At 36.8% G+C, this 25,716-nt stretch overlaps 2 protein-coding genes across 2 annotated transcripts; one reads left to right on the top strand and one right to left on the bottom strand.

The window, feature by feature from the left end:
• The first annotated feature begins 40 nt into the window (after positions 1-40).
• Positions 41-8,667, top strand: ncbp2 (nuclear cap binding protein subunit 2). The gene is made up of 4 exons (XM_051908874.1): positions 41-262; positions 1,049-1,230; positions 7,682-7,820; positions 8,328-8,667. The coding sequence occupies exons 1-4, from the start codon at positions 188-190 to the stop codon at positions 8,397-8,399; spliced, it is 468 nt and encodes a 155-aa protein (XP_051764834.1). The 5' UTR covers positions 41-187; the 3' UTR covers positions 8,400-8,667.
• A 5,023-nt stretch (positions 8,668-13,690) lies between these two features.
• On the bottom strand, positions 13,691-24,900 carry senp5 (SUMO specific peptidase 5). Its single transcript, XM_051908843.1, has 10 exons — positions 24,722-24,900; positions 22,885-23,714; positions 22,697-22,802; positions 21,475-21,622; positions 21,322-21,369; positions 19,321-19,398; positions 18,891-19,028; positions 18,737-18,820; positions 17,282-17,332; positions 13,691-15,379 (listed from the first exon to the last, which is right to left on the bottom strand). Exons 2-10 carry the CDS (start codon positions 23,570-23,572, stop codon positions 15,245-15,247), a joined length of 1,476 nt encoding a protein of 491 aa, XP_051764803.1. The 5' UTR covers positions 23,573-23,714; positions 24,722-24,900; the 3' UTR covers positions 13,691-15,244.
• Positions 24,901-25,716: the final 816 nt, after the last annotated feature.

Genomic DNA, 25,716 nt, shown 5'->3' with positions numbered 1-25,716 from the left:
AAAAGTTCGCAGTCTGGTCCGGGCACAATTACCAGTAGGAGGCAGTAGTGCACTATTCAACCACTGCGAACCATTGTTAACATAAAGAAGAAGAAAGGACTCGTTTCCGCTTTCCATAAGTCCATGCTGATTTGAAGAATAAAAAATTCAGTTTCTCTAATTCTGAATTTATTTTATTCATTTCACCATGTCTATTAAATTGAACGCTCTTTTCAGCGACTCATATGTAGATATAAGCCAGTACAGAGACCAGCATTTTAAGGTAAGTTGAAATGCAATAATGCTTGCAATTTTTGAGCATTGTTCTTTCCTTTTGATAAGGCATAACATAAACATAACGCAGAACCGCATTAGTTGTGCAAATAAATCAGTGCATCTGGATTCATAGTTCTTTTTTCTGTGACCAAAATAAAGCAATAATAATTTATTTATAGTAATGTCACTCTTACGATATCAATAAAAAAAACTCGGAAAAACATTGAGGTGAAGCAGCCCTTATATAATATTTATCATATTTATTCAAATATATTCAATATTTGATTGTTTAATGCATTGATACATATGGTTCCTTTAAAAAATAAAGTGTGTTAGATATAGTTTTTTTTTTATTATTATTGGGTTTATACTCGTATAGTTTGGGATCATGGAAGATTTTTGTTGAAACAAGATTCTTTTGCTCACCAAATCTTTATTTAATCAAAAATGGTCAAAAACTGTTCAATTGTGAAAAATTATTACAATTTAAAATAGCTGTGTACAATATAATCTCTGTGCTTATATTGTAAAATGTAATTTATTCCTGTGATCAAAGCTGAATTTTCAGCTTCATTACTCCAGTCTTCAGTGTCACGTGATCCTTAAGACATAATTCTAATATAAAGTTTTTTTTTTTAAGAATTTTTTTTAACAGTAGTGTGCAAGACAGCAGATAGAGGGAGATTTCTGCAGCGGTGCCCTTAACTCATGTCGCTCACTCAAAAAACTAAAAACTACTTTCTACATTGTTGAAAATGAATCCGAACCCACGAGAAAACGGTCTTGATTGCAGGGTAACCGTTATGAGCAGGAGAAGCTCCTGAAGCAGAGCTCCACGCTGTACGTGGGAAACCTGTCCTTCTACACTACAGAGGAGCAGGTGCATGAGCTCTTCTCTAAGAGTGGAGACGTCAAGAGGATCATCATCGGTCTTGACAAAGTCAAGAAGACGGCATGTGGCTTCTGTTTTGTTGAGTATCCTTTTCATTCAGAACCAAGGGATGTGAAATGCTGTCATATTATGTTATCTTAACATGTGTGGACTCTCTGTGAGTCATAATCTTTTCCTCTGCCAGCTTCTCAACTCTTTAAGGAAGGTTTGGTAATTACTTTTTTCCCTCTCTCTTACAATTAAACTGGTCTATTTTGCTGCTGCAAGCTTTAAAAGGGTTAGTTTACCCAAAAATGAAAATTCTGTCATCATTTACTCACCCTCATGTCGTTTCAACAACTTTAGTTCATCTTCAAAACACTTAGGGTAGGGTTAGTGTAGGTGTTTTGCTTTATATATGATTTATATTGTCTGTGGAAGGCGTAGGACCATAAAAATGTTCATCCAATGATATCCCTCTGTGTGAGGGATATGATAGGATGTCCTATCTGCCTGTCAGCGCATTTATTTTCATACCCACGAGCACCACAACCAAAACAGCAGCCACGTTTTGCAGTTCCCCCTTAACCAAAACAATGAGCTTATGCTGCGTTCACGTTATAACTAACTTAATTTGGAAGAGATGGAAACCTGTGACGTTATGCTCGAAGCGGTTTGTGACTCGAATTTATGCGTTTTAATGGCAACACTATCAACGCCGAAATAAATCTGCAGCAGTCAGGTGGTGCAGGTCAGTGCTCATTATTATTGTAATGTTATGTGCTTTGAGTAGTGTTGTCAAAAGTACCGGTACTTCGGTACCAAGTTGGTACTGAAATTTTGAAAATGTGACGATACCAGCATTTCTGTAGTACCGGGAGTACCGAGTATCCGGGTATATTCGGTACCCACTGATAGGGCTGTGCCAGTATTTTACATGAATATGACAGGAGTGAAGCACAAAGCTTTGTTTACAGAAGAAATAGGCTAATAGGTTAGCAATTAAATGTGACATCGCAGCCATGGAAACATTTTGTTTCATGCCGAATGAGAAAGGTACGTGAGTCCATACATTTAAGCTTTGTATTCTTTTTTGCGAATTGCGATCTGGTCACCCAATTAGCAGAGAATTTACCAATATTCCATTAGTTATTCCACTAGACATGGAATCTCTGCTTCTTTTCCCAAATCTTCACTCACGCAGGGGATTATAAACGTTTCTTCCTTTGGTTCGCTCTTAATTAGGCCTATTATATTTGCATTCTATACTGTGGTAAAGAAGAAAAAACACCGTAGGACAGAAACCTTTTTGGTTGCACGTTAATTTCTATATTAGACTTTATAAGGCGCATCAAGTTTATTGTTTCACACACGCTGGTGATTTTTAGTTTCGCTTTCTCTGGCAGTGCAAAATCAAACATAGCCTAAATTTCTGAAGATAAAATTAGCTCTTCAGACCTTTTACAACAGGTGTCAGTTGTTTGTAACATCAGGAGATAACATGAAGATATAAATAAAGAGAAATGGTCTCTTTCCTGCTTGTGTCCCACATCAAAGCGCAGAGCGGTAGGCTATATGAGGCATCTTTGTGTGAAAATAAAAAAAAACTAATGTTTTTTAGAATAATACTTAACTTTCTTATTAATTAGGTTACCATTATTTACTGATAATTATTTCATAGTTTTACAGGCTGTAGTGTGTCCTTTCACTGAAGGAATAGCTAAAATAAACACGGACGTCTGTTTCTAAATGGATGTTTGAGCATTTGTTTATTTATTTTTTTTATATTTTCAAATTTTTTCATTGAGTTATATATACACACACGCACCAAATACTTATATGTATGATTACCATCATATTTAATGTTTTTAAAAATAGGCTAGTTAAATAAAATAGTAAAACAGATTTTCCTGTGGTACCGAAATTGGTACAGAGAACCGTAAAATTTTACTGGTATTGGTTCCGACTACTGGAATTTTGGTACCATGAGAACACTAAGGTAGTTTAACACCATTTCTCGTTACGTTTTTGTTTGCTCCTTGCTGTACGCATTCATGTGTTTTGGAGGTGGCGTGGCTTTGGAGACACTCGCAAGGTAGGGTGGGATCTTATGCTTTCAAAGCTAACTCGCTATTGCTAGCCTCTCCGAAAATGACCTACCCTACCTTTAAGATATTTTTAGATTTGTGTCCCTCCTTTGAAAGTCCGTTCCACTAAAACTTTGACGCTTTCAGTTCATTGACATTGTAAATATTAGGGGTGTAATGGTACACAAAACTGACGGTTCCGTACGTACCTCGGTTTTGAAGTCACGGTTCGGTACAGCAGGGGGAGAAAACTAAACAAAATTGCTTTTTTTTTTTTTTTTTTTTTTTAATTAAACAGTAGTTTACTGAACAAATTGTGTCTGTCTTTAAATGAATTCAATTATAATTAAAAGTTTCTTAAGGATACAATTTTTTTTATCTCTGTTAATGCTGTAAACTATATAAGGAGCCCTTACTTGCACATTACTATAATATTAAACATTAACAACAGAGCCCAAACTATTAGCCTAAATTCAGTTGCTATTTATTTTTAGATATAACAATCAACACTCAAATGCACATAAGGCAGTTTTTGCATTAACTTCTAAATCTAATAATAAAATATTTTTTTTCTCCAATTCATTATTGAAATATAACAATTTACACAGTGGCTGTCATTTTCATGACATTTATTTAAACATACATTAAATAATCACTAAGACATCACTAACAAGTTAAGTAAAATTTAATGAATATATAGGCTAATATAGAGCAGAGTTCAAGAGTTCATTTCTCTGGCAAGCTAACTAACTGTGGACTCGCCTGAGGTAAATGCTATGTGACACAGTGTTTACAAGCTGTTTTAGTGATGTCTTTCCACCGTTGAAACATGGATTGAGTGATTACACGAGATATGTTTCAGTAAGTTGTTCTATATCTTTCAACATACCTTCAGATATTCATTCATGTTTATTCTGTAACTAGTATTAAAGAGGAAGAGATGATTGCGTTCACTTGCACTCCGTGCTTTTTTGTTTGAATTTCTTGATAAAATGTTTCTTATCAAAAGTAACAAAACTCAGTGCTTATTGTGGTTAATGGTGGTTAGGCAACAATGCTGTAAATTTGTTGTGTAGATCCAAAGGGACATGGCTGGGCGGGGCACGTTTGGTACGGCATGAGAATATTGCGGTACGTACCATGGGTGGTGTATCATAGTTTTTCGGTTCGGTTTGTATCGTTACACCCCTAGTAAACATAATATGATCTGAGTAATTTTAATCCAGGGGTCCGTTCTTCGTACCTCGCTTAATACATCTGAGATGATTTGACAGATGCTAGATCTTCTAATCGTGATAACTAATCTCTGGCTAATTTGGTTCTTCAAACGAATTTGCGGATTGGATTAAAATATCTGGATTAAGTTGTCTAAGATTACTGCGCGTTCTCGTATTCCCTGAAAAGGGCAGATGTATCGATACTCGAAACCACGATCAGCAATGCAGCGATTGGCTGGTGTCAAGAAGGCAACGTAATGACATTATATATTTAAAAAAGACACTTGACGAAAAACTTGACGAATTTCTAGACATTTATAAGGAAACAGCCAAGCGAATAAAATGACAGAAGAACGACATAAATGATATAATAGATAAATGAAACGTGCACTTTTTTATATACATGATTACCCAATTATTTAGGCTATATTCACAATTTCTAGTATTTGTACAGGCACTTTTTATTTCAATGTTGTAATTAGCAACTAATTTACATTTAAAGCAGATTTGACACCATTAATTAAAGTTTCTTAAGGGTCAAGATCAAGTTATCTGCATCTCCTGCGCTTCATCAAGCCACTCCCATAATAGCTGTCGCGGTTCAAATGTACATCAAGTGTGTAAGACCTCAATAAAATTATTAGGTAATTACTCCCTCATGAATGAATCTCTCAATGAGTAAAACTGGCTGTGTCTATATTGATATACTACACGACATTATAATATTATTTGCAAATTTATTCATTATTATTGTCCCTGGTTTACATTAGGGTACTCTTGTGGGAAAGTAGCAGTGGCTGGGACAGACTTTGAGCATCACCTCCGCTTAAAAATATGCAATCTAATCCTGTTTACATGAAATAAGCCTGCTCCAGAGCAGGTTTGAGTTTACGGACCTGTTGCTATGACAGCAAGTCCAGGATGAGCGTCGAAGAACCGAACAATCCAAGATCATGCCATCATCAAAATCAAATGCCAAATCATCATGCCAAAATCAAATCCAGCTAACTGAGTTAGCGACGTACGAAGAATGGGCCCCAGGTCTTCTGAAGAGACCCGATCGATGAACAGATTTAATAAAGGCTGTTATTCACATATCAACATTGATCAAAATAATCTCATTGGAGTGGGGGTTCAATCTTCAGCTGGCTGGCAGAAACCGCTTCTGACAGGTCACGTGACCTGCCACCATCCACTGGCAGATCAGCTGACCTGCCACCCCAGTTAAGACAACTACTGAATGAATAGAAGATTTATTCATTTAGGCTCATTAAATTAATAAAAGTTACAACCATTTTCTATTTTCTGTGAATTGTTTAAAAAAAATACTTTGAATAAATTAATATATTTATTTATTTTCATTCACGTCCGACCGTTTGGTTACTGCCGCTTAGTCCAGCCAACCGTTATTGAGCTCCAAGTACCCATACCACTCTCGCTGCAAGAAATTACATTAATTTATTAGTGTAATTCTATTCTAATGGATCTTTTCTTTTACATGATCCACATTTTAGGAGGGTTTATCCTAATTAAAGCAGTCAACTGGTTGTGATCCCAACTGGTTGGTTACTGATGCTTCACTGGCCGCTCAATCCAGCCATCCGCTGTTGAGCTGAGGGTTTAACGTGTTCCCTACCACTCTCGCTGCAAGGACATGATTTTACTATTGTTAATATAATCTTATGAATTTATTATTTTATATGATTGATGTTTAATGGGGATTTATCCCTACTAAAGTATTCAAATGGTCATGATCCCTATTGGTGGGTTACTGCTGCTTCAGTCTAGCCAGACGCTATTAAACATCCAGTTTAACGCATTCCCTACCACTCTTGCTGCAAGGAAATACATTATTTTATTATTTTAAATATATTCTAATGAATCTGTTTTATATGATTGACATTTTAGGAGGGGGGTTTATCCCAATTAAAACAGTCAAAAGACAGTGATCCCAACTGGTTGGTTACTGACACTTCAGTCCATCCAGCCACTATGAGCTGTGAGATTACCTCGTTTCCTATACCATTCTCGCTGTAAGGAAAAACATTGTTTTAATATTATTAGTATATTCTTAGGAATCTACTAATTCACGGGATCGACATTTTAGGGAGGTTTATCCTGGTTAAAGTGTTCCAATTGCCGTTACAGTTAAACCCGCAGTTCAACAGTGGCTGGACTGAGCGGCCAGCGAATGGCAGTACTTGAATCAGGATAAACCTCCCTAAACGTCAATCATATAAAGGAATATATTCATAAGGATATATTAATAATAATAATAACAATGTTTTTCCTTGCAGCGATAGTCAAACGGGAATGCTTTGAACTCTTTTCCACTCTCATTACACACAACTAAGGTGCCCTTGAGTGAGGTACCTAACCCCTAATCGCTCTCTGGGCGCCACAGTAAAAATGGCTGCTAACTGCTCTGGGTGTGTGTTCACTACTCACTGCTGTGTGTGTGCACTTGGAAGGGTGAAATGCAGAGCACAAATTATAAATGCATTTTGAAAATGATGAAAAGTCTTATGGGTTTGAAATTAGGGTGAGTAAATAGCTGTTTTTACATGCTCAAATGATCAGTTTATAATGGGATTGATGGCTCAAGCAGACTGAAAAGCATTCATGTAAACTCCTCAATCGATCTGAAGTAAATTTTTAATTGAATTCAAATGGGTGGTGTAGACCTTAAATAATCTGGAACAGGAACAATTAAGCATGTAAGTGCTTGAATCCGACTATTTTCTCAGTCCCATTCAAAAATCCCTTGCGCACATGTGCACTGTCATGATGCGTATGTTTACATACATTGTACATCATACAAACATGTCTATGTTTATGACTGAATATTTGCTCAATATGTGCCAAAATCTCTTCTAAAATATTTATTTTAGAGAAAAAAAAAATTATTGTGGTGTATTCCCCTGGTTCTGAATGCACCGCTAGGCAGTGCACATGCGCTGAATTTTTGTTCGGGATACATGAAATGCACATGTAAACGAATAACATTAATGGAATCTGAATCTGAAATCGGATTAGATTAATTTGGATTGACGAAAATTAGTGCATGCAAATGATGACAATTTTCATTTTGGGGTGAAGTAACCCTTTAAGAAATGCAACATTTAAATGTAATTTAATTCCTTAAGATCAAAATCTTTGACCACTATCACGTTTCTTTTTCAGCAAAGACTTTTGCTTTCAAACACTGAAACTGTAACAATAGTGTCAGTTCTTTAACTGCTGATATGAAGGTATTACACTCGTGCCGATGCTGAGAATGCCATGAGATTTATTAATGGTACGAGGCTGGATGACCGGATCATCCGAACGGACTGGGACGCAGGCTTTAAAGAGGGCCGACAGTACGGCCGGGGCAAGTCAGGCGGTCAGGTAAGTGAATAATGAAGAAATAAGTAACTATAATCATAATAATTATTGCTTTTATATTTCAGGAATATTGTTTCCTATGGACCCCCTAAAGGGACATGGAGATGAGATGAAAAAATACATTTCTATGCTTTTGCGTTCCCCTGCAAAAGCGTAGAAATGCATTCGCTCACAAACCTTTTGTGGTTTCTCAGGGGAACGCAAAACATTTGCAAAAGAACGCAAAAGCTATCACCCGTCCCTTTAGGGTCTCCGTGTGTTTCTATGCTACTAACACAACACAAATCTAAAAACTTATTCCTATAAAGTGAAGTCCAGAAGCCTGAGACCATTTTCATGCTTCCATTCTGGATTCTTTTCTTTTTTCCAAGCCTTTCAATGTCAGTAATTATTTTTCTATTCAGTTTATTATGAATTTAAATATTTCATTGGTTATGTCCCCCTTTTGGCCTCCACTGTAAATATAGCATTATTTTAAGTGGTTTTTCCATGCCGTGTTTCTGTTTCCAGGTCAGAGATGAATACAGGCAGGACTATGACCCCGCCAGAGGGGGTTATGGGAAGCTGGTGCAGAAACCTTGAACATGCCTTTTGCCAGAATTTTTTTAAACGTTTGCATTTGCCTTTTCTATGTTAAAAATAAATACGGAAAGGATTGTGACAGGACTGGAGGCTATCAGAAATGTTAGTTTTTGGGATGTGCAGTAACAGATTGAGAATTTTGTGTGTGTAATGTACATATTAGATTAATGCTTTAGGAATGTCCATGCCTGAAATTCATCTTGCCTGAAATTCATCTTGTCAGGCATGAGTAGTTATTCTTTTTTTCTTTTCTTTTTTTTTTTTTTTTTTAAATAAATGCTGTTTTATAAACTGTGCCTTTTGTTTGTCTTTAGATGAAGCCAGCATCCACCTCATGCAAAGTATTGTGATTCCTGGTGAATCTGGTCTGGTGACACATTAACTGTTTATCCTTTTGATCTTTAATTCATAGGTTAGATTTTTGCTAATTTTTTCATTGAAGGAAAAGAATTGAAAGTGGGGGGGGAAATCACATTATGAAATAAATGTTTTTCTCCAAAACACGTTGGCCACAATTATTGGCACCCCTAGAATTTTTTATGAGTAAAATATCTCTGAAGTATATTCCCATTCATATTTACATTTTTTTTTTTTTAAGCACACCAGGGTGATCATAAACATGAATTGTCCAGCCATGACTTCCTACTCCACAGGAGTATAAACATGAGGAAAGGCCAAATTCCCTTAATCATTCATCACAATGAGTAAAACCAAAGACTATAGTTCTGATGTGCAGCAAAAGATTGTTGAGCTTCACAAAATAGAAAGTGGCTGTAAGAAAATAGCTAAAGCATTGAAAATCCCCATTTCTACTATCAGGGCAATAATCCACTGCGTGATTCAGTTCCAATCAACTAAAGATGTTACAAATCGTCCTAATGCGCAGTGAGGAGGAAAGTTTGAGTGGCCAAAGACTCTCCAAGAATCACTGCTGGAGAATTGTCAAGTCGCCTTTATTTATATAGCGCTTTTTACAATGCAAATTGTGTCAAAGCAGCTTTACAGTGATAACTGGTATATAATATTGGCTGCACAGCAGCTCTTAAAGAAAATGGTGTCAATGCAGGCAGATCAAAGCACTGTTGAATATCAAATGTCAAGTGTCCCCAACTAAGCAAGCCAAAGGCGACAGCGGCAAGGAACCCAAACTCCAACAGGTGACATCAGGTGGCAAACAGGTGTTAAAATGGAGAAAAAAACCTTGGGAGAAACCAGGCTTAGCCGGGGGGCCAGTTCCCCTCTGGCGAACAGTGCTTTGTTACGATTCAGGTAGCTATCATAAGTCTGATGGGATCGCAACATTCAAAGTATTTATTCCAGTTCCATCCAGTTGAGGATCGTATTCATCACGCCGGTATGGACGGTTTGTTGAGGAACTGTGCCACTGGCTGTCGTGTCAATGAGGCCTTCACAGTGGATGATCTAGTTGACTCAATCTTTGCTGATACTTCAGGGCTGCGTTGTGGTCGTGTCAAGGCACAGGTCCTCGATCTCACCTGGATACGGCCCGGATCCAGTTGACCATGGTAAACCTCGGGATAAACAGAGACTAATATTAATGTAGATGCCATTCTGCAGAGATTAGTTGAGTCTTGAGTCTCAGAAAGCCTAAAAACAAAATGATCAAACAGCACCTACATCCCCTCAAGTTGTTCTTTCTCATGCAGAAACAATCTCCAGCGTATTCAGTTGTCAGACAAGACTGGAACAAACGGGACCGGCTTCTATGGTCAGATGAAACTAAAAAAAGAGCTTTTTGGCAGCAAACCTACCAGATGGATAAAAAGTACCCCATGTCCACGGTTAAATATACTGCTGGATCTTTAATGTTGTGGGCCTATTTTTCTGCTGGAGGTCCTGGACATCTTGTTCAGATACATGGTATCATGAATTCTATCAAATACCAAAAGATAAAAATCAAAACCTGGCCACTTCTGCTAGAAATCCAATAATGGGCCGTGGTTGGATCTTCCATCAGGACGATGATCCAAAACAAACATCAAAACCAACAAAAATGTGTTACTGAGCACAAAATGAAGCTTCTGCCATGGCCATCCTAGTCCCCTGACCTGAACCTTAAAGAAAATGAGTGGAGTGAACTGAAGAGAAGAAGCACCAACATGGATCTGGGAATCTGAAGGATCTGTAGAGATTCTGCATAAAGGATGGTCTCTGATCTCTTGTCAGGTGTTCTCCAAACTCATCAGGCATTATAGGTGAAGACTCAGAGCTGTTATCTTGGCAAAAGGAGGTTGCAAAAAGTATTGAATAAAAGGGTGCCAATAATTGTGGCCAAAGTGTTTGAGAAAAACATTTATTTCATAATGTGATTTTCCCCCCACTTTCAATTCTTTTCCTTCAATGAAAGGTTAGATTTTTGCATGAATTAAAGATCAAAAATCAAGTCAAGTCACCTTTATTTATATAGCGCTTTTAACAATGCAGATTGTCAAAGCAGCTTTACAGTGATAACTGGTATATAATTTTGGCTGCACAGCAGTTCTTAAAGAAAATGGTGTCATTATCCATCTTAAGTAAATTAAGATGGATAATTTACTTTACTTAAGAGCTCTGGCCATCATCGGCCAGAGCTCAGTGCTCATTTCCTATACGCACACATATCACACACACACACACACAGTTTCGCCTCACACAAACGCAAACATAAACATAAACAATCACGCACGCAAATTCACAAGTCATTTTATGATTGTTGTGTTTAATGCAAATATAGAAGTTTTTTTATATATATATAATAGGCTACTGGTGTGAAGGAAGATCTTTTGAATTGTTTTATTGTGTTTTTCTTTGGCTTCCTGTTATTTCTCTCGCTCTTCTAAGAAATTAAGTGTTGAATCCGCCGAGGTTTTTTCAAACATCAAAGATACTTCTACCTCATTAGCAATTAGCAATTTTGTTTTTTTTTTAATTTTTGTTTTCTTTATTGTTTTCCTTTATCCTTTATGTTAAATAACAAATTGGTGAAAATACTATTTTTTGAACGTGCTTTAAATATTTTTTTGTTTGCTTGTTTTTGTTTAATTCCTACTTGAATTAGAGAATATAATTATGAAACTGAACTTGAACTTGCTTTAATTTATTTTGTTGCTTCCTTTCTTGTTAATTTGGTGAAAATACAACTGTGAATCTGAACTTTTTTTGTGTGGGACTCTGATGTATGTTTGTAATCGGTGGACTATTAAGCTATTCGGGAAAAACAAACAAACAAACAAACAAACAAACAAACAAAAAACTATTATTTGACAAGATTGAGCTTGTCTAGCGCCCGAACTACATAAAGACTGCTAATTTGAATCTTATTTGGGCCCGCCACCGTTACACTACGGTAAACCTCGCGATAAACAGAGAGACTAATATTAGGGTAGATGCCATTCTTCTTCTGATGTAACGAGTACATCTGGTGTTATAGGAAGTGTTCCTATAAAAGGATAAACAATGCAGATTTATTTTTATAGTCATCTTTGATCATATTTATCAAGGGTACCAACAATTTTGTCCACGTCTGTATGTCTCAAAATAAGATTGTTCCACCATAACTCTGTTAACAATTCTCATCCAGAAAACATACATTGCATTGATAACACACTGACCTAAAAACAACAGAGCAGTACATAAATGATGAACTTTGAAAACTCTTGAAAGCTTGAATGATTTTTCACATAAATATTTCATTATAGTATAAGAATAAGATATGTTCATTTTACTGTATTACAGCATAAAGAATGAATGAGAAATGCATATCTTTGCATATAGTAATTTACTTGTGAAAAATAAAAAGTTGAAATTAATAATTACAAACAAACAAAACATCAAAAACATGTCTAGTGTAATCATGTATGTTCAGTATTGGAGTCCCAGCTCTGTGTGGATTTTGTATGTTCTCCCCATGTTGATGTTGGTTTCCTCAGGGTTTCCCCCACAGTCCAAACACATACAGGAAAGGTGTATTGGAGACTGTAAGTTTGTCTGTAGGTCTGAGTGTAAATATGAATGTGTGCATGTGTTTCATCCCTGTGATGGACCGGCCATTTGTCCAGAGTGTTTTCCTGCCTATGACCCAAGATGCTGGGAAAGACTTCAGCCTCCCCATGACCCTACAGGACAAGCACTTGATGTATTGGATGGATGGCTGTACAGTACTCTGAGGGTTCTAGCTCTTCTTTCCCCACCAATGTGTCTTCTATGTTTCCAAACAAAATCATTATGAAGATTTACTAAAAGATGGCTGAAAACATTTACTACTGTAAGAGATGAAATTGTAATTAGTTGTGTTTGGAGTAATTATTATTTAATTTCATTATAAATATTCTGCTAAAATTTTAAATTGTAATATAATTCCTGCATCGTTCTAATTTGAATGTGATTTGAATCAATTTTGAAAGCAGCGTGTTAGCGTTCGAAAAATGTGATGCAAATATATAGTGTTTTGCAGATGGTGAAGTATGAAAAAAATTTTTTTTAGGAATTTTGAAAAATGTGGTCATTGAATGCATTTTGTGTGAAAGCAATGAATGATTCACAGCTTGGTCCACATTGACTTCTATTTTGCTGAATGTGTGAAGAGTTTTGAAAATGTGGCTTCAGTATTGACTGATGCTTGTTAGCAACTGAAAAAAATTGTAATACAAAATTGTGGTTATAAGGTATAACTGGAACACAAAAAAGTGAACTTCCAGATTGTGTTGGTGCCGCAACAATCAGCATTGATGTTAAAATTCGTCAAATTTTGTCCAATAATTACTGCACAACGCTTTGCATCAATCTCAGTCATTACCATGAAGTAGTGCTGCACGGTTAATTGTTAAGAGATCTTGATTCAAACACCCACATGATCTTATTCCTAAATGACAATTCAGTGACATCTATTAAACATTTGACAAGTACGATCACAGCGAACATTCAGATCTGCGTTCTGACCCAGAGAAAGCAGTTATGTATAGGTCCATTATATGTCCATTAATGAAACAAGTGAAGTCTTCGTGTGTGAGTCACTGAATCATTCATTCAAACTGATTTAAAAAAAAGGAAAAAAAAAAAAATCAATTCACATTAATTAAATATATTTTTTAAATAGACTGCAGCAATTAACATTTTTTCAGAACCGTTAGTAAATTGCATGTTATTTTGTTTAGTTGTCTATTCAGAATTGTGGGAGAATCATCTTTATTTTAAACAACAAAATGGTGATTTTCAATTTATCCAGAATCGTGCAGCTTTACCATGAAACGTAACTGAATGCTATTTTAGCAAAATCTTCAACCTATTAGCCATTCTGATGTATATAAAACTATTTTATTACACAAAAAATAACACAAATCAGGATTCTAAACTATTAAAATTTTGGTAACAGGGATGCAAAAATTTAAAACATATTTACACTGACCTTCAGAGGTAGACAATCAACATTTCCAAAAGGTTAAATGCTTCCTTTTATGTGCATTTTTAAACACAATAACAGACACAGAACTGGTTATTTAACATGATTTTATGTATTTTTAAATAATGATGAAACTAGTAGTCAGAAACTCAGTCTGAGGTTATGATTTGTTGGTAAATTTCAAGTAACTAAAATGACAGTATCTCTCTTGAATGGTGGATCACTGACAAAAGTAAAAAGCTACTATTCTGACATATTTGTACCAAACTGCATTACAAGGTAGAAAAACGTTCCTCACACAGAACTGATGATGATGTGATTCAAACACATCACAACCGCAACAATCAACATTCTGAAGTTTTGCGTGGACTTGGCCTTCAGCGTTTGTTTTAGCCAATGACAGAATGGCGGTTTTAGATGATTTCTTCAGATCGGTCTTCGCCATTAAGAAAAAGAAAAGAATATAAATAAAAGGCAGAAACCTGCAGCTCTCACTGCAACAAACTCTGTGCTCATTTTTTAAAATGACCTTTAACTGACTTCAGTTAATGACAAATCTACATGCTACAAAAACCATTTTAACCGCTGACACATTCTAGAAAAACAACGGAAAGTGCTCAGAAGTGAGAGAACAGCAGTTTGCAACAACAAAACGGTCAAATAATGCCGGTGGAAGCAGCCTGATATTACGCATCGATCCTGTGGCTTTTTCGTTAAAAACCACGGAACATCTGGGAACTTGGAACATACTTTGAAGTTGATCAAATTTTAACAAAGCAAATCTGGTCCAGGACTTCAGGTTTCGCCACAAAATTTGCTTTCAAGTTACAAGCTTGACTGTACAAGTAGATTTCTCATGTTTAACAGTACATTCATTAAAAGCCTTTATAAAAGCTTCTCGTAACTCAACAACGCCATGATATTTATAATCTATGAAAGTCCTTCAAGTTTCATGTTGCAAAGCAAAGACTATTTTCTTTGCAAAAAGAAACCTGATTAGAAACACGTAGTCTGTGTTATGGCTGTGTTCTAAGATAAATGGCAATAAATGAAATTTAAAATAAGTTTAAAAAAAATATCCACACGCTTGAAATTTTGTGGTTGCCAGTAAACAATTTCTCCATTGCTGAAGATTTTCTCATTTGTTTCTGAACAGCCACCTTGTTCTCTGAGAAGCTGTCACAGCCTTCGTTAAATTTGAGGTTGAGGGCGCTGGGAAAAAGGCATATCTGAACCGCTGTGTCAAGCGAAGAGGTAAACGCAACCTGCAAAAAAAACTCCAGCAAGCCTTTCCAGTGGCTGAACCAACAGGAATGTTTGGACAGGCTCATATATTGGGAATTTCCAGCTTTGCCTGACCAAAACTTTGGATTTCTTTGTCTTGCTGTGAAGTCCATTCCCACCTGTTGTGTTCATCATCCAGACACGAGTCTACAAGTCCTCAAATCTATGTGGCTTTGTCTTGATTTGAACAGTCAGACAGTCTGCAGTCGCAGAGCTCTCTGTAGATCCTCTTGCGGACTCGTGGCATGTCCTCTTGAGTGAAGAGCAGCGGCTTCATGAACGCCAGGCACTTGCAGTACTGCAAAAGAAAAAAGAGGTTCAGTTTGATGATAAAAAATTGGGGGTAGGCACCATAACCACAATCTCATATTATGTTGAGTAATTTTATAATAGATAAATATAAATATTTTAATGAAACCCCCTCTTATTTAAGCCCAAAGTATACTCCAGTTGATGTATATGCGTACACAGGTGGTTGACAAATTTCACTACCCCTCCTGGTCTACAGGAGACAGAACGGAGCAGTAGCACCTGGCCAATCTCTCAGTTATTACCCATATACATATCTTTATAATCTTTTAGGCTACAGTACAAATGCGTATACTTTCTTACCTCCTCACACTATCTCTCATCCACATAGCAACCTATTGTTGTTGTAGCTTGCATGCATTTCTGTCTTTTCCATTTATTCAGTTCTTTCTTCAACTATCTTCTGAAACAACGGCCCTGGGGGACTGTTGACACCTTGTAGACAAACTAATCGGTGCAAAAAAAAGAAAAAAAAAGAAAAAGAAAAAAAAAGACGTATGTGCAACCTGTGTTGTCAGAAAATTTGGTCTGCATGCGCACAGTATGGACACACTGTACTGATGACAAAATTCACGCCACACGCACGGTTTGTGGACCCTAGCGTACCCGTAAAAAGCAAAGTGCATGACAAATAAAGTTATTGTCTTCTAAAATAAAGAATAGATTCTGAAGTGCTGAAATGAGTCGTCAGTAAATCCACTCTCACTTCCTGCTGAACCTACGTAACTATGTAACAAATTTGCATAATGCCCGTCTATGGTCTTCATTGGCTGAACGGAAACAACGTCTACTTTGCCCCACCCTCAAACACTTTAGTTGTGGCTGAGACTGGAAGAATTTGGTTTGTGTTGTTCATGTCGAGAAGACGCTGTTTTCTGCACTGCGAAATGCGAATCCACTCTACATGAAGTAAAGGATGAGATTGATACATTAAAACTGTTACTATTGTTTCTGTTCGTTTCACTGTGTATCAAGTGCTGAGGAAGATCCAGAGCTGAAATTCAGATATGGTAATAGTCATGTGGTTTCTGACATGTGCTGTAAACAGTCGACCAATTACAACAGACTGGACCATCTGTCCAATCAGAGCAGAGCAGACCAATCACAACAGACTGGGTCATCTGACGAATCAGAGCAGAAAAGGCTTGTGGAAATGAGGGGTTTAGAGAGACTGAATCTTCGAACAAACCTTTTTCAGACTGAGAATTTAGGTGATGCTGCAATGTATAAAATGAGAAAATTAAAGTATTTTTTGACCTTGCAATGCATGTAAACCTATTGTAGGAGACTCCAAAACAAAATCAGGAACCTTTAAAATAGCATAATGGGGCACTTTAATGAAAATGCAAACAAGCATCCAACAAGTCATGTTTTATTTAACAGCATTGGTCCTGGACATGTGACCAAAAGCGAGAATCTTATTGGTTGTCCAGAGATTGCAACAAAAATTCCTGTCAAATCGACAATATTTGGATGTCCTGCCCACATCCAAATATCCTGCCCACTGATAGCCATGCAAATATATTTACTTACTTATAGCAAAATCTATAGCACAGCTGGCATGAAGTGTATATAATAACATTATCATATTGTATATTGTAATTATTACAAGCACAAGTTGTAATGGCTGCTGAACACATTCTTTGTGTCTGCTTAACTAAATGCATGATGTTTACTAACCACATAACTTGAATTATATTAATAGCTGTATATTACTGCCATATAAACATTACTTTGATGCACTCATCTCTGACTGAAAACAGAATACTTCCTAATTGTATTACTGAAACAAGCATTTTCTATAAAGCTGCTTTGAAACAATGTGTATTATGAAAAGCACTATACAAATAAACTTGAATTGAATTGAATATATCATATCACCCAGCCCTACCTCCAAGACAAAAACTCCACAGTCATTGTCGTTCTTCTGCTGTGGAATGGTCTGTGGAGAGAGCAAAACCAAAACCAAATAAAAAAATATAGCCGCAAGCAGCAATTACGGGGCCAAGCACAACGAAGGCACAACAAGCCAGCCAACACGGCTGGGAGCATCAGACCAACTGCAACAGTGAGCAATTAAAGACCTATTGAGATCATTTTAGGCAAAAGAGCAGAAAAATCACAAATATAGTCAATAATAAAGATTTACTGGTTTATCCCTTTTGACCAATAGATGGCTCTGTGACCAAATTAATACGGTGTGGTCAGAGTGAGGTGACAATGACACTCACAAAGTTTGCTGTCAATATGTCAAAGCATTGCAGAGATACAGCCTCAAGTGTCATTTTGGCATCAAGCCTTGCTGCGGTATGCGAAAACGGTTTTGTCTATCAACACGAAATCCATAACTTTTTGCCGGCATGGTCTGAAGATGATATGATTTGATTTTGGTGAAAATTGGACCAACGGTCTAGGAGGAGATTAAAAAGTGGTGGAGAGGAAGTTTTGCTGATTTTGGCATCAATGTTCTCAGCATGGCTCACGGAATCTATTAAGACCTCATTACAATAGGCCACATTTATATAATGCTATTACCATTTTAAAAAAAAAATTCATTATAACATTTGACCACAAGGAGGTGCTGTCTCAAAGCCTTTTGAGTACCTTCAGAGCATGGTGCCGATGACACATACTGAGTTTCGTAATGGTACACCAATGCATTCATAAAATATAGCATTTATAGCACAAACCGTAAGTCAAAACCTAGCATGTTTGGTATTGTTGGACTCGGCAAGGATTCAGGAGTCTAATGAGATGACTCACGTGAAAATCACGTGAGCTTGTGAAATTCGTTTGGGCCATTTTCGAGAAAGGATGGTTCTATGAAAAAGCTTTTGATTACTTTTTGTCGGCATGGTCTCAAGATGATCTGGTTCAATTTTCGTGAAAATCGGAGCAATGGCCTAGGAGGAGTTCGAAAAAGTAGGTTTTTCGGATAAATCAAAATGGCAGGAAAATTTTTATGATGGAAAATGACGTCATAGGGAGCAATCGAATTGTCTTGAGCCATTGAGAATTTTGTTACTAGCCCTTACGGTTCAAAAGTTACTAGCATAAACATGAGTGAAATTCTGGACAGGTGGTGGCGCTAGAGGGATTGAGTTAGAGACTCCAAATGTGCTATGGACACAGTTGAGACTGGCCTCTATCAGTGTGCCAAATTTCACATCTTTTCAGCATACGGTGCTATGGGCTACCATAGACTTCCAGAGCGGAAGAATAATAATAAGAAAACTAATGATTACAAGAGGTGCCTTCGCACCTTCGGTGCTTGGCCCCTAATAAAGCTCTCAATGTGTTTATTCAGATCATCAGGAAACGTTTAATTAAAGCTCACGTTACAGACCTTGTTGACGACCATCTTCCAACCCTTCTGAAAGACGTGTTGCTTCTTCTCTTTTGCTTCTGCCAGGATGTATTTAAGGATGTTCTGTAGATAAGAGTCACACATCAGCTCTATGTGAGGATTTCAGTCTAAATCACAGTTCAAAAGAACTCACATCCACTGCAAACTTGAACAGGATGCCCTGTGAGTCATAGAAGTTGATGTTCTGCTTGGAGACGTCCACGGTTATGAGCGACCAGTGGATCTCCAGGTGAAGAGGAATCAGAATCAATGTCTTAGAAAACAGGTCAACCTGAGGACATTAAGACAGACATTAGCCACTTTCCACAATTTTGTGTGCCAAGAATAGTGGCACAAATTCCATATTCTTTAGAAAGAAAACTATTAGACATATAATAACTTTGAGAAATGTCTCAAATGATTTTGTCCATGTAAAGGAAGTCAATAGCCTCCAATTTTGTTTGGTTTCCAATGTCCTTCAAAATATCTTTTTTGTGTTTATCATGCACTAAACAAAAACAAATGAGATACCATTTTTTCAAGATTCAATCTATATGTGATGTTTTGCATGCTGTGCCATTCACCTTTTTGGTCCACCGTCTCACTCCTTCATAACCTTTTGCTACAAACTGTCGGTAAAAAAAACTGTTGAAGAAATGAACCTAGAAAAGGACAGATAAAATAATAAGTAATTTGCAACATTAGAGCCACATCACTACAATCAGCAAAGGAGAACTGAAAAAAAAAAAAAATCCAAACATACAGAAACCCCAGAGGCCAAGCATCATTATTATTGTATTATTATTCTGCCTTTTTTGCCAGTCATGTATAGCCTCTAGAAATCTTACCTAATCTATTCATTTTAATAGGAATCCACACAATCAGGAATTTTGTGTGAGGGCAAAAGATTTCCCCATGCGGATTTCGCAACGGGTTCAAGTTGGTCGCACGCATTCGCCTCACTGACCAAGAAAGCGGCTTGGTTCGAAAGTGTCATCCCTACACTACATACATTTTTTGCAAGCAAATTTTGCCAAGATATCACTAATTAGACTAAGCACACCTGTAGGGTAATTTTAGAGTTAAAGAACCAAAAGACCAGATATGATGAATGAAGACCCAGAGTCAGAGTTTAAAAAAATAAATTGAAATTTTTTTTACTGAAGAATAGTTTGCAGTTTGATCAGCAGAAGCCGGTTTCAATTCTCACAAGGAGTTTGTAGGCCGCTCTGCGTACATTCACATTTCCACAGCAATTATACTCTAACAGAGTCCACTAACTACGTCATTCTTTAGGTTAAACGATCCTGATTGGCTAAGAAAAATAGACAAAATTAGTAATTTTCCACACATGGACTGATAGTCAGAAGCATATCTCCATCCATCACGCTTCTGACGCTCGGACCCTGGATTTAGGTACAGGATATCCTACTAGATCATGACAAGGCGTCTGCAGAGCAGAATGCCAGTTGTCCACCCACACCCATAAAGGACCTGTACAGAACACTTAGCGCACATACAAAGATACACATGATTCACAGCTTCTTCAAGGTTGAAGTTGGCTCAGGCTTAAACTATAAACAGGAAAGATTCCCAAAACATACTGATAAGTTGTACTTTTCTCTCAGTGAGAGGTACAGACAATATTCATCATTATTCTCTAGTGTTTGAAGGAAAATAAATGCTTTAACATACGTTGAAGAAGTCATTCAAATAATTTAATTTTAGAAGGATAAATGTTGATTAATAACACTCAAAAGATATATATTGAAGTGGCAGTGGATTCCAGAATCCAACCCTTCACACCTTTAGACTAAACTTTACTTAAGTATTTAAGCAATATCACACAAGATATTTAAGCAATTTCACACTCTCAATTGTGCTGCTGTTCTGAATATTAGTACAGTTGTGATGCGATTGTAGACTCAAGGCTGCAGGTAATCAAAGCCAAACTGATATTCAGAACAGCAGCACGACTGTGAGCGGTGATATTGCTTTTATAAACAAGTTAATATTGAGTAATTTACATTGTAGACACAATATTGTCAGCTACTTTAGCGATTTTTGCTCCATCAATAGAACAAACATTGTATGTCTTAGAGTAACACACTAATGGTTTTTTATTCCTGAATAAATCTGTTTTTGAATGAATCAGATGAGTGAATGATTCAATGACCCAATCATAATACACAAAATGTCAATGTCATACCACTGTAATCTCATGAAAAGGTCACTGAAAAATTCTCACCACAATCTGTCTGAAATGTGTAAACACACCAGGGCTGGGCGATTTTAAGAAATATTTTATCGATAATCGCCTTTGTCTGCACTTTTAGTAATTATAGCCTACAACTCTGTTAGTTTTACTTAATTATTAAAACATTAAAGGTTTGTTTTACTTTTATTAGTTTCTGCTTAAACTAACAGAAAATATTAGTTTTCCTATTGATGTTACTAATAATTTCTAATCTTTCACTTTTTTACAAAAAGTGAAAAGTTTTAGTTACTGTATAAAACGAAAAGTAATGTGATGAGCAAGATAATCAAGAAATAAACTGCATTAGGAAACTCATTAATGCTTTTACCTTATGGTTTGTAGCTTCCATGATCAATTCTCCATACATGTTAATCACCTGCAAAAATCCATATAACAAATCCTAATCCAGCAGATGTGCAAATGCATTTTAGAAATGAATGACATGTATTTACTTCTTATAAATATAGATTTAAAAGCTTACCTGATCATTCACCCAGTTTTGGTCATCAAGTGTTGAAAGGTCATCTAAGGTCAAAGTGTGCTTGTTGTAGGTCACTTGGAAGAAATGCATAGGAGCACAGGCCAGACCTGCCCTGTACTTAGCCACTTCAGCTGTTATCAGCTTCATCCTGAAGGAATATACAGAAAATAAAGTGACATTAGGGCACTGATCCCAAGCGCACAGATAGGGAACAAATTGATGTTCCATTACTTTTGAAAAATCAATGGAGCCACAAATCCCACGTTCTTTGATATGTGAAAAGTATAGTTTATCTAACATATCTAATATAATCTAACATGAAATTAACATTTCATCAGAGGTAGCTCAATTTAAACGCATCAAATCACCCTTTTCCCAAATTGTTGACAGCTTTTGTCAAGCTCAACCATATAATCTTGCTACCAAAGCTACATGAAAAACTAAAATTTTTGTTACATTCGTTGGAAATATACACTACCGGTCAGAAGTTTGGGGTCGGTAAGATTTTTTAATTTTTCTGACAGAAGTCTCTTATGCTCTTCAAGCCTGCATTTATTTGATCTAAAATACAGTAAAAACAGTAATATTGTGAAATATTAATATAGTTTTAAATGTCTTTGTTCTGTGTGAATATGTTGTAAACTGTAATGTATTCCTGTGATCAAAGCTAAATTTTCAGCATCATTACTCCAGTCTCACATGATCCTTCAGAAATCATTCTAACATGCTAATTTGCTCAAGAAACATTTCTGATTATTATCAATGATGAAAACAGCGGCTTCTCAGTGTAAAACATGATACATTTTCATTTCAGGATACTTTGATGAATAGAAAGTTCAAATAAAAAGTTTTTGTAAGAATGTAAAAGTCTTCACTGTCACTTTCGATCAATTAAATGCATCCTTGCTAACAAATATATATATATATATATATATATATATATATTAACTTACTGAAGTAGTGTAGGTATTATTAAAAAAAGGTTTTCAAATTTTGGTAACAGGTTTTTGCAAACCTAAAACCAAATACAGGTGAATTATAACATTTAGTTTGACCTCCTGAGGTCTTTCTGAAGGTTAAGTTCATCCTTTCACTGATATATTCCCTGAAAATCACATATATTGGACTTGATTTTGTACCCTATTTGTGGAAAGTGCCAGAAATGGGCATTAACATTGTCAATGTGGGAAAAAAAAAAAGATTAATTAGGAATTGAACTTGCCTGTCTTTTAGATCAGACTGAAAGATCTTATTTAGGTGATCAAGGACATCAGTGTCATTTAATGGGGTGAAGCTTCCATATTTCCCATAGAACTGCTCAAGGAATTCTGAGAGAAAAAAAAGAAGCATGTTTAGTAACAAAAAACAACACCATGTCAGCAGAAGTCGTCGAAATCAGCCAAACACTACCATGAATACACTCGATGATGCCCTCAGTTGTAAATTCAACAGGAGGCAGTGCAGACACATGGCCTGTCCCCTCCGTGGAGTCACTTCTGTTCTCCCCAGCGAGGGGTTTGCAGTAGTGGTGGTCCCAGGAAGCCTTGTTTACATTAGGGCACAAGCTGGGCGGCTCGGTTTCCATGGCATCATTGTGAGCGGAAAGGTCCGGCTCTGCGCTGATCAAGGAAGAATCTGAGGGTTTCTTCATCAAGTCATTCAGTGTTTCAGAACTGCTCAGCTCTTTGGCGTCACTGGGATGCGTACAGTCGGTATGAACACTGTTCTCCAAGCCATTCACCATGACCGTGCTTTCACTCGCACTCTCAGTTTGGGAAAAGTCTGGCTTCCCTCTGGGAGACGGTGCCTCCTCCATCTCAGACACAGACCCTGCATCCACTGCGTCTGCTTCCAAAGTTACAACCCCTGATGTGCTCACCACCTCCTCCGCAGCCACATCTTCTTGGCTCACCATCTCTTTTTTCTTGCGGCCACGTTTCTTGGAAACCTGCTCATGTCCTGGAACGTGGGGCTTGCCATTGGGCCCGCAGCAGTCGCACATCTTCGGCACCCGTTTCCTCCTGGAGCGTCCATTTTCAGGCATCTCCCCTGAGCCTGATTCTGCCCGATCGGAGCTGTTTGGTGCCGGGACCCTCATCGCAAACTCTACCCCATTCCTCCCGGGATCCTCTCCCCCCTTTTGTGTTTTTAGCAAGATTCCACCATCGAAAGTTTGGATCTTGGAACTGGAATTCTTGTCAGTTTGGATGTACTCTTCTAATTTGTATGTTTAAAAAGGTCTATTGAAGGAACAAAGAGTAAAACAATCATAGTGATTTGATCAATCTTATAAACAGTGTGTAAAGTCAGTATTTTGCAGAAGCATAAAAAGTATTGTGTATTAGCCTAACTATTAGGCTAATTGGCTATTCAAACAATTTCATGCACACAAGTAACTTTGTAAGTAAATTTTGCAAAACAAATGTGTCTAACTCTGCTGTACATTCATTTATTATGCAATTTAAATATTTCTTGTTGTGTATCCCTAGCTTATGTCTGTCTATTTGTAATTGAAAAATAATTTTGATGGCTTATTTCTGTTTTTTATTTTTTCCCGTTTTTTTTTCTGTTTACATGTTTCTTCATGGAGTCCTGGAGCAAGAAAACCCTGAGTTTGTTTGTTTGTTTTATTCTTTCGCATAAGCAGATTTTTAATCGAAAAGAAATAGCGAATATATTTGGTGTGTTATCGCATGGAGGCTATACTGTCGAACAGAATATTTACCATATTCATATAACACTGTATCTACATGCTATTACCATGGTACATGTTCAAAAACACGGTTTAGTGATGCTTTCATATTGTAATACTTTGTGAGTTTGATACACCATGATATATGCTATGAATGATTATTATAATCGTGAACCATGGTATTTAACTGAATAATTCGAAGAACACCGATGTACATGTTGGATTGTATTACCACGGTTCTAGTGTAGATCTCGTGTTGTTTAGTCAGTAAAATCAACGGATCGCAGACATCCAGCAATGGACAGAATGATTTACTTAGGAATACGAGGAAGAAAAATATGATTTCTATTTTCTGATCGAAACTGCATTGGAATTCGAATGCATATAAGGCATAACGCCCTCATCGCGGTTAAAGGCATAAATAATCTTAAATGAGATAATGATAATCAATGATTCAGATTAGATAATTTATTTAGCAATCCAACAAAACCCCCAAGTCTATTTTTTGAAACCTCGCACACAAAGGGCGCAGACAACTGTGATTTACAGTCTCACCGTGTGTCGGTCTCAAGGATGAAGTGTGCAGGACCTTTAAGGGAGTGCGAATAAATTCCGATCAATATTCCACTATCAATGATATCGTTAAAAGTGATGTTATCAGGCGTTGTTTTGGTCGCAGACCGATCGCGGCGCATGTCAATGACGTCACGCGCAGTTTTTTTGGCGACATCTAGCGGGAGGGAGACACTGAATGCTGTTTTTTTTTTCACAACTATGAAACATCAACATGTCTAATAATAGGCCTAATATGGACTTTGTATTAGGTCTACATTAAAGTGTTATTCTTGGATATTTTGAATCTAATTCTTCAAAAGTAAATGTCATAAAATTGTTTCTAAACAAATGTTATTTTCATAAATGTAGCCTATTTTTTTTTTCAAGCAATAAGCCCACTTTTTCTGCTTTCTTCTCTCTTTAACGCTGGATTTTCAAAAGTATGTGAAGTTCGCGGCTCCATTGTTGCAGTAAACTTGCACAACGTTCTTGAATGAATAATTTATTAGCTGCACGCCGGTCTGTTATTGAAGGGACATCGACTTTACATTTTCACGCCCTTAAAGCTGACGCGGAACAAAACGAACTGTGATTGGTTGCATTACATGTCAGTCAAACGTCCTCTTTGGCGGTCCTTGGCCAGTGAAAGCTGAGATAGAGTCCAGACCTTCTGCCGTCAGCCTGAGTATAGAAAGAATTATGAAAGTGTCACTTCACAATACAATAGCAAAATATATAAATATGTATAGTTTTTACATTAATACCCATTGTGCGAGCTGTCTCTTTAATACCGCGTGGTCGCTGCCCAAATGTCAAAATTTTGATAGGAAGTGGCAAAAAAAAAAAATCCAATCAAAGTCGCTTATGGGTCATTTTTTATGCTTTCATATGTATAAGTATCTATAACTTCAAAACGAAATGAGATATTTTCCCCAAAATTAACACGCATATGTATGGGCACACTCTGAGGACAGCCCCCAAAAAGTGGTGGAGAT

The sequence above is a fragment of the Ctenopharyngodon idella genome, chromosome 10, assembly GCF_019924925.1.
Source record: "Ctenopharyngodon idella isolate HZGC_01 chromosome 10, HZGC01, whole genome shotgun sequence".
In the NCBI taxonomy this organism is placed as follows: Eukaryota; Metazoa; Chordata; class Actinopteri; order Cypriniformes; family Xenocyprididae; genus Ctenopharyngodon; species Ctenopharyngodon idella.
This window is presented reverse-complemented; position numbering and strand designations above follow the sequence as displayed.